Source organism: Zonotrichia albicollis, chromosome 1 (assembly GCF_047830755.1).
Source record: "Zonotrichia albicollis isolate bZonAlb1 chromosome 1, bZonAlb1.hap1, whole genome shotgun sequence".
In the NCBI taxonomy this organism is placed as follows: domain Eukaryota; kingdom Metazoa; phylum Chordata; class Aves; order Passeriformes; family Passerellidae; genus Zonotrichia; species Zonotrichia albicollis.
Genome location: NC_133819.1, coordinates 48305746 through 48320057, shown reverse-complemented (window position 1 = coordinate 48320057; position 14312 = coordinate 48305746). Strand labels below are relative to the sequence as shown.

Genomic DNA, 14312 nt, shown 5'->3' with positions numbered 1-14312 from the left:
GTGCCCCACAGGTGCAGCGTCCCTGCAGCTCTGCTGCATCTGCCGGGGGCAACACCCGTGGCACCACGGTACCCGACCGGGGCAGGTACCCTAGAGCCACGCTGCGGCTCTCTCAGGTCACTGGGATAACCTGACACTGGGTTAATCTTCTTATCTCAGCGGGTCCCTCAAAGACTGGGGAGCGGCATTTCCCACAAGGAAGAACGGGCCCGGAGGTCTTTCTGTGCAAGGGGGAACACAGGTGGGCTGTGAGCGGTGAGGGAGCCCTTTGGCCCCGCCACTCCTCTGCACCAGGGGCGCGTGGCTATGGAACACCAAGGAAAGGAAAATAAAAAAACAGGTTGGGAAAAAGTCTGAAACCCCTTATTCCGCTCGTGTGCAGATGCGATTGGTGGGGAACAGCGGCGGGGAGAGCGGGGCGGCGGAGTGACTGTTCGCACAGCAGCCCCACAGCGGCCCCGCCGCCCGCTCCCGTCTCGGCCCGGCCGCCGCCGCTTCCCCTGTCCTGAGCAAACCGGGCCACAGCCACCACCCCGTCTGTCCGCCCGTGCGCTTCACGCCTTTCCCCGTCCGTGCCGAGCTCATGGAGGGAATTCTGCAACCCCCTGGAGGCGTCGGGAACAGCCGCCGGAACTCCCTCAAGCCCGCAAAAAGTTTCTTGTCCCTTGAGAAAACGCGGCGTGTAAAGTTCAGCCCCGCGGGAAGAAGCCGCGGTTCCTACCGTCGCCTTCCCTCTCCCCGCGCCGGAGCGCAGAGCCCGGCGGCAGAACCGTGTGGTTTGGGTTTCCTTCCCTCCCCCTCGCCCCCCTTCCACCTGAAGGAATTTATGACACAGATGAAAACTGAAACGGAGCTGGAGCGGCGGCCGAGAGACGCAGTGATGTCGCCGGGGGATTAAACGGGGTGGAGGTGATGTCACCGTGCCTGCACAGCAAAACGCACACATACACGCACACCCCCCCACCCCCCGGAGGAGCGGGGCTGCCAAGGGAGCGCGATCGGCCCCACGTCACTCGTGCCACTGGTATAAATGCGGTCCCGCGATGTCCATGGCTGTCGGCGCGGCGGCTCCCGCGACTTGACTGCAGCCGGGCTCCGGGAGGCAGTGCCGCTCCGCGCCCTTCGGCCGCCGGGACCCGCGGGGCGGCGGCGGGCGGCGGCGGACAAGGAGAAGAAGCAGGAGGAAGAGGATGCTGCGCGCCTTGGTGGCGGTGTCCCTGTGGCTGCGGGTGAGCCCGCGGGCGCAGGGCGCGCCGTGCGAGGCGGTGCGCATCCCCATGTGCCGCTCCATGCCCTGGAATATCACCCGCATGCCCAACCACCTCCACCACAGCACCCAGGAAAACGCTGTCCTCGCTATCGAACAGTACGAGGAGCTGGTGGCCACCGGCTGCAGCCCGGTCCTGTCCTTCTTCCTCTGCGCCATGTACGCCCCCATCTGCACCCTGGAGTTCCTCTACGACCCCATCAAGCCGTGCCGCTCCATCTGCCAGCGCGCCCGCGACGGCTGCGAGCCCATCATGCGCCGCTACAACCACAGCTGGCCCGAGAGCCTGGCTTGCGACGACCTCCCCGTCTACGACCGCGGCGTCTGCATCTCCCCCGAGGCCATCGTCACCGACGTGCCGGAGGGTGAGAACCCTGGGGGCAAGCAGCGAGGGGTGGGAGGGAGGACTCCCTCCACCCCAGCGGGACGCCCCGGGCTGGGACGGGGGGGCTGCGGGACCCCCACGCTCCAGTCCTGGAGCCTCTACCGACAGTGTTCACTCCCTGACGCGCCTCTGTTTGCAGATGTGAAGTGGACGGACTTCACACAGGGCTTTATGGTGCCGGACAGACCCCTGGAACCTGACTGCAGGAGCCGTGGCCAGGGTGAGCCTAGGACGATCCCCCGCCTCCACCTCCCTGGAGACAGGGTCCCTCTGAAACCCCTCAACCTTTCTCCCTTCTCTTCCTTTGAAGAGCGGTGCAGGTGCAAAAAGACAAAGCCTACGTTGTCAACCTACTTGGCCAAGAACTACAGCTACAGTAAGTGCATGGGGAAATGCTTCACTTTGCCTGCCCCACATCTTCCTTGTGTCCCTGAAAGTTAGGCAGCTCTGTGTGGGTGCTGAACCCACACGAGGCACCATCCAGCAAGTATGGCATGGGAAGACTGCTCCAACGCAGCCTTTCCAAGTGGGTGTTTGCCAGGGAATACCTAGCTGTCCTCTTCCAAACTCCAGCTGTAGCACACACCATGTGCTTGCAGTAGTAGTAATGGCACAGATGATGGTGTGTTTCTGACAAATGCAGTAAAATGTCAGTAATGTGCACCCTTCTGCTCCACAGAAGGGGTGGTTCCTGCTGCAAAGGTCACTCTAGTAAATAGTAAAAGCAGTTATGCCTGATGTGAGTGTGATGACTTGGCCAGCTCCTGTTCTCATCCCGCAGGTAGAATAAACAGGGGTTTTCTACCCAAATAAAACTCGTAAATGTGAACCAGCTGCAGCAAAGTAAAAAGTTTTTAGAAATTTGTATATGCTTTAACTTATTAGCCTGAGTTCTGGCTGGGGCAGAATTGTCAGAGATTAACTGAATTCAGTGACAATTTGCACCATCCAGCCACGGAGTTAGCTGATAGTTTTATTGTTGGGTGACCTATTGGTAACAAAAATTAGTGTTCAGCCCTCTTTCCCCTTGGCTTCCCCCTGCCTCAGCTTTCTGATGGTGTGAGTCAGGAAGAACTTTAATTAAGATTAGATAAATGCCAAATTAAACCTAGTGACAATACAAAGCCCCTATTAACTATGAATTTTTTATGCAGTATTGCTTCATTTTGCACTTTGTGGGTATTTTCTCAATGGCAGGTTTTTTCCCAGTCATTTATCTAGTTCTTCTGCAGGAGGGTTATAATATAGTTTCGCTCCTATTTGTTTGATATCAAATTAAAGCAAGTTTGTAGCTATTTGCTTCTTTGTTAGCATGTTTGGTGTGAATAATCAAGCTGAACCTCTGCTTAGGTAATTGTACAATTTTTGTTCATTATAGCATTTTGGTGCATTTACATGACTTATTCTTTTTATATAATTCTTTGATCTGTGTCAGTACAACATACAGATATGTTTAGGTGGAACAATGATTTTCTGTAGTTTCCTGAAACATGAAAAGTAGTGATATCAAATGTCTGTTCAGAAATGAAATACAGTTGTTACCTGTGTAAATTCTGATTCCACTGGTTTCAGTAGGAGTATTCCTTGAGTAGAACCTGTATGTCAGAGTCCAAAATTTTATTCCATTGAATTTGTGAAATCAAGATTTTGTTTTTGAGATGTAAGTTTTTATTCAGCACCCTGTGAGATAGAATATTTATGTGGAAAGTGAATTGAGGGACAAGATTTAATGAGTTGAAAATCAATCTTTTTTTTTGAAAATCAATCTTTTTTTTTCTGAAAACCTTTAAAATAAGACATACAGCCAAATTGTACTTTCAGTTGTACCAAACAGGCTTGAAAATGGATTGTGAGTCTCCAAAACTGAAATTCCTCACATGTTTTGTGTCCTGATAAAGGTAGCACATAAACCCCAGACTGCATTAACAGTGCTGGTCTCCAGTTTTCCTTGAATGAAGTTTATTCCAAATGTTATGAGGTTCATGTAGAGGCTTTTGAACCTTGCAGGGGCAGACTGATCACCCTGTGGTCTATACACTTCTCACCCTTCTTTCACTGAGGAATTTTTGGACAGTAGAACACTTTCTGTTTTGACGTTTCCTAGAGACAAAATCCTTTATGTAAAAATCATACTTATTTTATTAAATCTGGTATTTCTCACAAGAGAGAAGAGATGAAATGCTGGAGTGGTAGGTGATGCCAGAGTTTTGTAGGTACAAAGCTAGCCCAGGGATCATTTCAGAGCAATCTACAGTGCTTCACCTTCTTGCTTCTGTGCAGACATGCAGTTTTCCTCAATGAAAGGTAAAAATACAAATGATTGTGCATTCACAGTCAGAACAGCCTTTTTCAGTGTCTTGTTTATATAAGGATCTCACTATTGGTAGAGAATCCAAAGGCAAAAGATGAAAAAAGGTATTGCTCAAGTAAATAATGGAAATCCTAAGCCTCTTAGTTTTTTGACTATTGTTTCTAGCCTTCCCTTGTTTCTTATATTATAGAAAAGACTATATTTCGTGGTTACAATCTACAGGAAGTGATTTTGTTATTGGAAAGACAACTGTCTGTGAGGTAAATTATTCATTACTTAATTGGAAATAGCCAGATGTGTCTGGAGAATGGCTTAGATTTATGCAAAGGGTTCTTCAAGTCTGAGTTGAAGGAGCTGTTTGTGTGTGTGATTCCAGGCAAGAATTCGGTTGGCCTGATCTGGCAAAGATTTAAGCACATGTTTAATTTTACAGTTGTCAACAGTCCTACTGAAAACCAAATTGAGATCAGGCCTCTGTTATTCTAAGCCACTGTTCATGCCCACACAGGCAGAAGTAGTTCTAGTTTCACAACAAAAACAACAGCTTCCAATGCAATCTATTTTATTTAATTTTGAGATGCTTAAATTTCCAAGACTGTTTATTGTTCTCACTCCTCTGTTTTTCTATTTGCAGTCATTCACGCTAAAGTAAAAAGCGTAGAAAGAGGGAACTGCAACGAGATAACCACTGTGGTTGAAGTCAAAGACATACTCAAGTCTTCAACACCAATTCCTCTGTCCCAAGTGCCTCTTCTTACAAATTCCTCCTGCCAGTGCCCACCTCTTCAACCAAAGCAGGATGTTCTCATCATGTGCTATGAGTGGCGCTCAAGGTGAGCCGTGATGTGTTGCAGAAAAGTGTTAGAGCTGGCTGTGAGGGATGGGAAGGTGTACCAGTAAATCTCTCTTCCTCATCACGAGCTTGTTTTAGGATAACTCATACATACATGTACATGTTTCCATTACCTTCACAGCTGACTTTCTCCATTTCATCAGCCTCAGCTCTGTGCCATGATGTGTTTACAAAATTTGACTCAAACAAAGAATATAAAATCTGGTGGCATTAGGTGCTGACAGCATACTGATAAAGCATCATGCAGCAGTTCAGTCACCTCCAGCTTGGAAGTGTTTTTCCAGGACCACTTTCCATGGGGATGAGCAGTTTAGTGTGCAACAAGCCCAGTGGTGGCTGTAGATGATGGTCTGTGTTGGCAGGACCACATGGAAGGCATCGTTCTTCCTCACCAGGGGAGTGGGCAGAAGGTGGTACACATCCTCTGTCAGCAGAGCTGCTGGAGTCAGGGCCAGGCCTTCTCCACTGGCCTGTCCATACTTTGGACCAGTGCCATCAACGAGATGTTTCTGATCCCGCAGCCGAACTGGGACCAGCCAAAGCTGCAGCCATTGGAGCTCCAGCTCCCGGATGGCAGATGAAAAGTAAATACTCTCAGAGCAGCTTGCCAGTCCTGCTGTATGATTAAAATTAAAACCAAAACAAAACTAACTTTACCAGACCTTTCATCTGGCAGTCAGCCTAGCCCCAGGCATGGAAGGAAATCCAGCATGCTGGCTTGGATGGGAAGGAGTGATGAATCACAGATCCCTTTTCTCCCTGGTTCCTTGAGGCAGAAGGGGACATCCCATCCACATTAGCACCCCAAGCACACCAGTAGATGCCAGCAGAGCAGGTTGTGGTGTTATGGGTTTTGTGTAGGCCTGTGTGTTGTAGTTGGGAGGCAAGGCTCTCTGTAAAATGTGCAGGCTGGTTTTGCATACTGTGATGTTACTGCTAATTGGCCACACACACTTGTAAGGACCACGGAACATCCACATGTGGGATGTGGTGGGCCATGCCCATATTTTTAATGAGCTTTATGTTGATATTTTGGGAGCATTTTTTAGGTGTCTCTAAAATTTGCCACCTGATATCTTACTACTTTGTCTTGTTTTTGTCTTGTGAGCTAGCAGACACAATCTGGAAGTATTTCACAAATATTAATGTAGAGCCCTGTCTTTGTGTTAGTGATTTTAGGGATACAAGCTCTGACTCATGTAGGAGGACTATGACCAGAACGGCGGTGGAGGAGCTCTGGGTTGCAGAGGATCCTCTGGAGGCTGTTAGGAAAGGGAGATTTCATAAGTCAAAGATCACAATCAGCATCTCCATTATTATGGAAAAAACACGTGATTCACTAAATGTCCTGTGATGGTTTTTAAAGGTCATTGAGGTTTTTAATTTCATATAGTGTACTAAAGTGGATTTGAAAAAGAAACATAAACTATTATATGTGCTTCCTGTTGAACTCAGTGGCAGGAAAACAGAAGGTTTTGAGTTACAGCAGTTTTTTAAAATGACAGAGGCAGAATGAGTGGAAGCTGTACCTCCTCTGCAGTCAATGGCAAAATACCTATTGCCTATTGTTTGGGTTAGAGCCTCGCTGGATAATTTGACCTGAGCAAAGCTGTACCAGATGTACCCCATGTTGTGGTTTCATCCATGGCAGTATGGCCTTGGCATCAATCCTGTTACGTTAGTCGTCTAATTTATCTTTGGAAAGAAATTTACAGCATATTGGTTGATTCTGATTGGTTGATTCTCCAAGGTTTGCACTCACATTAGACCTTTTATGTGTGGTCAAACTGGACGCACAGAGGCTAATGACTACAAGAGGCAGCGTTTTGTTCTGTGTTTGAGCTGCCAAGAGCAGTGATGCTGTTCATAGAACCTGGAGGTCAGGTCCTGCTACACTATTTAACTTTCACCAGCCACAAGGTGTGGCTGTGTGATGTTGTATGCATTTTTAACTATGTCTTGATGTTTCCAGCTAGCACTGGTGTCTAAATACAACCAGAATTTTAGTGGAATTTATATTAGGGCATGTTGAGGCCTGGTATCTCAACCAACCAACCAACCAACCAACCAACTAAAAAAACCCCAAAAGTTCTCACTGGGCTGGAATGTGGAAGGTGTGACATAAGACTGCTTTAGAATAAGTTGCTTTAGGAGCTGTTTAAGGCATATATATTTAATAGTCACATTTTTGGTTTGTTCATTTCATAACAACTAGACTCAGTGTTTTCATGCAGGAGCTAGCCAGATTTCACTGGCAGGCAAGTATGGCAAGTATCACTAATCATACATCTTCCAAATTCACCTTAAAGGACTCATTAAAGAGTTAGATGTAGGAAACACATACTGCCGTCCTCATGTATTTATAGGTAGAAAGGGATGCAATTGTAAGTGATCATATAATTATATTACTGTTTTTCAGCTATGCTGTATTAGCTGGTGCGTGTGAAACAGCTTCTTTTTTAAAGTCAGAAGTAAAATGCATCAGTTGAATCTACTCTTCACACAAACACACAGAGAAACATATGGTATCCCATCATCCCATCCATAAAACCTGTCAGTACCAGTACCTATGGGTGCACTTCAACCCCAATCTGTATTAAATCATCTGGAATGACATCTCAGGAATTAAAATTATAAATATCTATAATTTGTGTGTATTTCTTAATTTCAGGTTGATGCTTCTTGATGGGTGTCTAGTTGAAAAATGGAAGGACCAACTAAACAGAAGATTTAAGGTAAATACAAAAAGAAAAGAATGCTGAGGTTCTTGATAAAAAGTTAAACACCTTTGTTTCACTTCAGTATTGATTAACTTTGATGACTTTCAGATATCTGTAACTCCACTGGGTGTCATTATTCTCACTTGAACATTTTCAGCCCTCATAGTTACCCAAGTATAAGTGAAAATTTGAATACTTTAATCTTGTGGTTTAGGGTCTCTAAAATTTTTTTTCTCTTTAATTTTACCCTGTGGGAGGATCTTTGTATGAACTCTGGTTTCTTACAGTGATGTCTCTAGGAATTTCTTTCATTTCCCTGCTACCACAAGGAGTGAAGATATGAAAGTGAAGGTGATATGCAGATGAGTGCATAGCCCACATTAGTTGAGAAAGGAAGTTAAAATCCTCTGCACTGGTAATGGTTTTTTGCTGCATTGAAGATTACAGGCTAGAGACACACACTTCTCACCAAGTACTCCCTACTAAGACCCGCTCAAGGGATTGGGCATAGTCTCTCTGGATTCAGGAAACACTGGGAGGAAAAGACTTTAGTATAGAGACATGGGTGGCAGGCACAGGAGATGCCCCTGCTTTTTGTGGCTTCAGGATAGCACTTGATATCACTCTCTGCTTGTAAACTCCTCTTTTTAATGTAAAGGAAGGATGCATTGAGAGAAGGTCTGATTCTTCCTCCCAGTTTTAAACATGGAAGAAAATTATTTTTGGAATTTAGAAAGGTTTTCAGAGCATTAAGGACATACCTGTATATTTAAGGATATACATGTGTGTTTTAATTGAGTTGATTGGCAGTTGATAGAGAGGAGGAAAAGAGATGTAGGAATCCATAAGAAAAAGCTTTTAGATTACAAACCAGCTTCTTTCAGGAAATTGCATTCAATGCTTCTCTCCTACCCTCTTCCCTTACTCATTTGAAACCTATGTGTGGAAAAGAAAACATACTTTAAATCTTTAAAAAATAAATACATGGCAGTTGCAGAGGATGCCATGTGGGATTTAGAAGAATATTGACATATGACTTGGATTCCTGAAATCCTTTAGCTGTCAACTTAATGGCCTGTTGCTGGCGCACATTGTGTTTTAGTCACCTCCTCACACTGTTTTGTCATTTCTAATTGTGTCTTGAATCATGTTTGGGCATTAGTTTTCAGATTGTCAAACAGATGCATGACTGCCAAAAAAAATGTCCTTCAAAGCACATGTAATTTCCTCTCATATTAATAGTTTCAGAAACTAAATCCTCATTTAAACATACTTGAGTGGGATACAACTAAATGTCTGCTGATGGTTTTGGTTTTATAAACATGAATAAAATAACTCTGACCACACAGAGCCGGTATGAATCTAGGTATCACAGTGGCTTCATTTTAATGCCCATCATTCATCTATGAAAATTTGCATCCACATTTTGTGTAGAGTTACCACTTACAATGGATGTTTTGAACTGTCTGTCAACCACAGAAGACTGTTGTTAACATAACCACAACATTGCTGGTCTTTTTCTGTAGCCAGGACAAGAGTCTGAGCTGCAACAAAGTCAGGGCAGAGATATTGAATAGGCAAGCTGGAGAACATTTCTCTTGCTCTCATCACTGGGTAAATCTGCTGCCTTTAGCAATTGCAGAAGGGAAAGATAACAGAGGGGAGAGGTGAGATAATTTCTGGGTTCTACTGCCTATGTTGTTTTCCTTAAAGTAGGTATTTCTGTTCCTAGAGGTGAAAGTCTGCAGCCTCTGTTGCTGTTTTATGGATCCCTCCATGTTTTGGAGAGTTGACCAGTCAAACTTAACTGTAAAAACCTATTTTGTAACTACTGCATTATTGGATATGAAAATCTGACAGCTGTTATCAGTGCTTTTCAAAATTTCTTGGGGATGCTGCTGAACAAAGCTGCAAGTGCATTATTCAAACCATGCTATTGCAACTCTCAACACTGTGGTTTCACTGTGATCATTGCTATTGTCTGTCCATAGCATAAGCTTGTTCCTGCCCAGTCCTTTTCATCCCAGGCAAAAGCAGAAGCAGAAAGTAGATGCTAGCTCCCCTTGTGACTGTGTGCATAAATGCATATTGTGAATGGATGGTTTGATTCCTGTAGACTTTTCTGAGGAAAAGTCAAGTAGCACATCCAGCAGGACAGCAAGGAAGGGCCTTACGAAGGAGCTCCAATGTGCTGGTCCTGACTTTTTGATGGCATGATGCCAGCTCCCCTCTATTTCTGAGAGGGCACTCACGTGCAGCATGCACATGAGATGGGCAATTGTCATTTCCATCAACTGGTGTCCCTCTAACCTAGAACACACTCCCTGCAGATAGCCATTACATGCTGACATCAATGGCCTTGCCATATAGAGCATGAGGCTGTTAAAGGTAGCACTAGCATCAGTGGTTCTGGATAGCTTTGATTAGGATGTAATTATTTGTGATTATGTCCTTCCCTAACTCTTCCTCTTTGTCTTCTGTGTTTCTACAGCGGTGGGAACAGAGACTGCAAGAACAGAAGCGGCGAACTGCGCGCAGTAAGAGCCAGAATTCGGGACGCAGTGGTCAGAGTGGAGCCCTGAAACCGCAAACCAAGAACACCAACCCACTGATTAGTGGCCCCAAAAAGGCCATTAAAACAAGAAATGGCCAGAAAGAAATCAACCCCAAAAAAGTATGAGTGTGAAATTCCTGAACGAAGGACTTTCCCTGCACGACAAGGGTCACAATCTGGCTTGGTCAGCATGTTTTATTAATCTGGAACTCATCGACTTAAAAAATTATGTAATTTTCTACATAGACCTCTTTGCTGCACTTTACTGTTACAAGGTTTGCTTATCCTTTTAAGTCACTGCAAGCCATAGAGCATAGGTTTGCACTAATATGAGGTAGGCATATTCCAGCTGACTGAGCTTTATCTTTGGGCTCTGATTTCCCATCTAGACAGAACTAGCCTTGGCTGCCAGAGGTTTTTACTCCTTGTACCAGTGGCCTGGTCTGTTTCCCTGCCAGATGTTGGAGAGCTGCGTGGAGTTTCTCTCTCTCCTCAGCTGGTGTAGTAGCTGGTGAGTTAGTCTGTGAGTTAGTCTGTGAGTCAGCTGAGAGCTCATTAGACCAGGCAGCTGAGGAGCAGCAGAAGGATGGTAACCTCTGGCAGATATCTCAGGCAGCAATGACTGCAGCTGCTGGAGCTGAACATATCTGCTATTTGGAATCACAGCCCTTGTTCAGAGTGTTCAAAAGCATAGTTTACCATTAAGCATCTGGGTATGCATTATGTGATTATTTTTATGAGTGTGCCAAAAATATGCTTATAGTGATATTATTTGATCTTGTGGGTTTGTGTAGTAAAAAATGCATTCAAAGCAGACATTTAATTTTTTAAATTGTACTTCAGGCTGGCTTCTGTTGTTCTAATTTCAAATATATTTAAACATCTAATTGAGAAATCTGTATTTTTTTTAAAGGACCAATTAAAGTGAACAGATCTGTAGAATTCTTAAAAGTAGCACATTTGCTGTAATATTGCTTTGCTATGAAAACTGGAATAGAAACTTTATTCTAAAGATAACTGACAGCTACTGTACAGTATTAAGGAGAAGATAGGGCTTCAAGTGGCTCAGTAATCATTTGGATAACTTTTTATCATTTGATACAATATTTCTAACCTTTCTCTGAGATCAAATAAATAAATAAATAAATAAATAAATAAATCAGCTTTGTCCCTATTACTGAGCTTCTCAAAGCAACTGGCTATCTGCATTTTTTCTTATCAGAAAGTAACATTTACTCTGAAAAGAGTGACAGGAAAACAGATTCTTTTATCTATGTGTTAAGTTTACTGGCTTAACATTTTCTGTATGAAGTATTAGAACAACAATGGTGATACAAATCTAATCAATATAACTCCAAGGTGGCATTTGTGCTATTCCTTCTGAGGTATACTTCAATGAGGCAGCATAGATAATACATTCTGATTTCATTTTCATGTAACACACAAGAAGATCACCAACATTAAGATCAGAAGAGCTCATGATAGATGCCTGAAAGGCCTTCCAGATTTCCTGCAGGAAGACTAAAAACTTGTCAATTCTGGTAAAATGAGGATTTTTAAAACAGAGCAGTTCTACATCAGAAAAAAAAAGAGGAGTTCTGTGTTGATTATCATAAGAAATAACAATTGGTCATACCAGTATGTTGATCTTTGCCATGACAAAATTTCCAATGAAATTTGCATGTGTGAAATTCACAGCAAAACATGCTGGAGTTATTCTGGTAGCAGAATCATACTTGGGAATTTGCTAACGCGAATCTGGGACATAGATGCCAAGTTACAATGTTTAAGACAGACAGACACAGGTGTTACAAGAAAATGGAATAATAGCACATAGAATAATTTGAAAACAGACTACAAACTTAGGTGCTTAAATACAGCCTATAGGTGGAACCTTAATCATGTTCATTGGAATGGAAAAACTGAAATGGAAATCAAAGGAGACAGAATTTCACTTGCAGATGACTAATTCAGGTTTGAAAATGCTGACTTAAGTAAGCATGATCTAAAAGGTTGGAAAACTTTTAAAATAGTTTTATGTACTGTGTAGCAGGAATTCTTAAGTTTTGATTACCTATTGATCTCATTTTCAAGTACCCCAATAAATGTGTATATGGTTAGCCATTAAAGAATGAGTGACAGTCACATCAATGTGATGTTGAAATAACAAATACTGAATGATATATCACTTCAAGAAATTTTATTTTGAAAATTGTCAAATGTGGTGTTTGTTAAATGAAATTTTTGGAACAGCTACCTAGACTCCACAGCAACATCACATATTATTTTACAACTGTTAGAATCAAACTTATTTTTTCGTTTTGTCAGAGGAAAAAATGTACAAATTATTTTCTCCAGAGAATTCCTTCTCCAAGTTGCTGTCATTAGATTGACCATTCCAATACGCTGGAATAGACATGGATGCACCAAGCCAGGTGTTTCCAAACTCCTTAACATTTATGTGTATACTTTATGCTGACTAACTTTCAACCTAATATGGTAAAAATATATAAGAATGAAAGGCAATACAACAAAAAGCAGGGATATCACAATACAAAGAACAGACATACAAGGGATAAATTAATAAGGTAGCGTGTTTTTCCAAAACCATTTTTTCCTATATTTTAAGAAGCTACAGGGGTCAACTCAATTGAGCACTAATGCAAATCATTCAGTTTTGAAAATCCCCTGATTATTAACTCCCTGTGAAGTTTTCAATTGCCAGCTGAATCCAGACCCAGAACATCCGCATCTCCTTCCCTTCCCTTCCCTTCCCTTCCCTTCCCTTCCCTTCCCTTCCCTTCCCTTCCCTTCCCTTCCCTTCCCTTCCCTTCCCTTCCCTTCCCTTCCCTTCCCTTCCCTTCCCTTCCCTTCCCTTCCCTTCCCTTCCCTTCCCTTCCCTTCCCTTCCCTTCCCTTCCCTTCCCTTCCCTTCCCTTCCCTTCCCTTCCCTTCCCTTCCCTTCCCTTCCCTTCCCTTCCCTTCCCTTCCCTTCCCTTCCCTTCGGTGTAGGAGCAGTGAGGGCTGTTTGAACAGGCAAATTCCTCCCCAGATGGTGCAGTCCCCACCTCTGCTCCTTCTGGTGTGTGGCTAAAGGTCAGACTCACCTCTTCTCCTGCACATCCATGGCCATGTGGAGCCATTGCTGTGCTGGTGCGCTCCAGCACTGGAGTCATGAAACCTCCATTCAGCAAAGGGAGGCAAATAGTTTGCTGATGGATGAATGTAATTCTAACTATTTAAAGATGAAAGAAACTAAGAGGCCAAGTTCTTGAAGTGTTAAATGGATTTTTTCTCAGTGTTGCAGCTAAGCCTTCTTACTGAGAGGCTTGGCATTTTTAAAATATAAAATAAAAATTGCCTGGAACACCAAACATATGCTTCTAGTGAGTTTCTTACTACCTCCCACACACATGTGCCCGGTTTAGTTAGAAGTGCCATTCAGTATTTTCACTGAATGTTCTAACCTCAGTTCCAAAAGAATGAAACCTGAAAAAATATTTACTCTAATTGTGAATGATTGGCACCATTTTAGAAACTCACTGTAAATGCAAATCAAGACTCTTTTATGAAACACATTTTTAAAAAACCAATAAACCTCCCTCCAACAAGACCTGACTGACCCGGTCACTTCAATTCAGTGTTGCAACTTTCGTCCAGTCAGTGCATATGACTGAGAAATAATTCCTAAGCAAATAAAAAGAAGATTTTCCTGTCCAAAATACTCAAACAGGTCTTAAATTCTTTTATCCAGAATTGTAACCTAGATTCCAAATGAATGAAACCTGAAAAAATATTTACTCCAATTATTCACAACCGACACAGGCTTTTTGGTTGTGCTTAGCAGTTGAATGTAAATGCACATATGAAAACTTTTTCTCAACCAGATTTTTATGGTAAGCTACATCAGCGGCAATTAATTTTGTAAATAAATATAATCCATCAATATGGGTCAACAAACATTCAAAATTATGTTTTCATTTATAAATACCCCCACTCCCCAATGATTTGCAAGTAATTAATTTCTATAGGAGTTCATTACTTCTGATTAGAGCTAGCCAAGGCTTTCTGGAAAAATTGCAGTGAATTTCAACTTCTAACACTATATTTAATCTCTGAAATGAAACAACAGCCTTACTGGAATGTAAACAGCATTTCAAACTTGCTTTTGGATGTGCAGTCAATTTGAGGGCTTCCAGGTAATCTATTAATATTAGATTGGT

General features: G+C 43.1%; 1 protein-coding gene across 2 annotated transcripts; it reads left to right on the top strand.

The window, feature by feature from the left end:
- Positions 1-441: 441 nt before the first annotated feature.
- Positions 442-13203, top strand: SFRP4 (secreted frizzled related protein 4). 2 transcript variants are annotated; one of them, XM_005485873.4, is made up of 6 exons: positions 453-1632; positions 1792-1872; positions 1963-2028; positions 4598-4796; positions 7488-7551; positions 10028-13203. In XM_005485873.4, the coding sequence occupies exons 1-6, from the start codon at positions 1191-1193 to the stop codon at positions 10214-10216; spliced, it is 1041 nt and encodes a 346-aa protein (XP_005485930.2). In that variant the 5' UTR covers positions 453-1190; the 3' UTR covers positions 10217-13203. The 2 variants fall into 2 exon arrangements, with proteins under 2 accessions (XP_074396627.1, XP_005485930.2); XM_074540526.1 differs by having other exon boundaries at positions 442-1632; positions 1792-2028.
- Positions 13204-14312: the final 1109 nt, after the last annotated feature.

Excerpts from the sequence above, each read along its gene's own strand:
- SFRP4 (XM_074540526.1), top strand. The coding sequence starts at position 1,191 with ATGCTGCGCGCCTTGGTGGCGGTGTCCCTGTGGCTGCGGGTGAGCCCG. Across the intron at positions 2,029-4,597 it reads GGCCAAGAACTACAGCTACA|TCATTCACGCTAAAGTAAAA; the intron begins GTAAGTGCATGG and ends TTCTATTTGCAG. Across the intron at positions 4,797-7,487 it reads TGCTATGAGTGGCGCTCAAG|GTTGATGCTTCTTGATGGGT; the intron begins GTGAGCCGTGAT and ends TCTTAATTTCAG.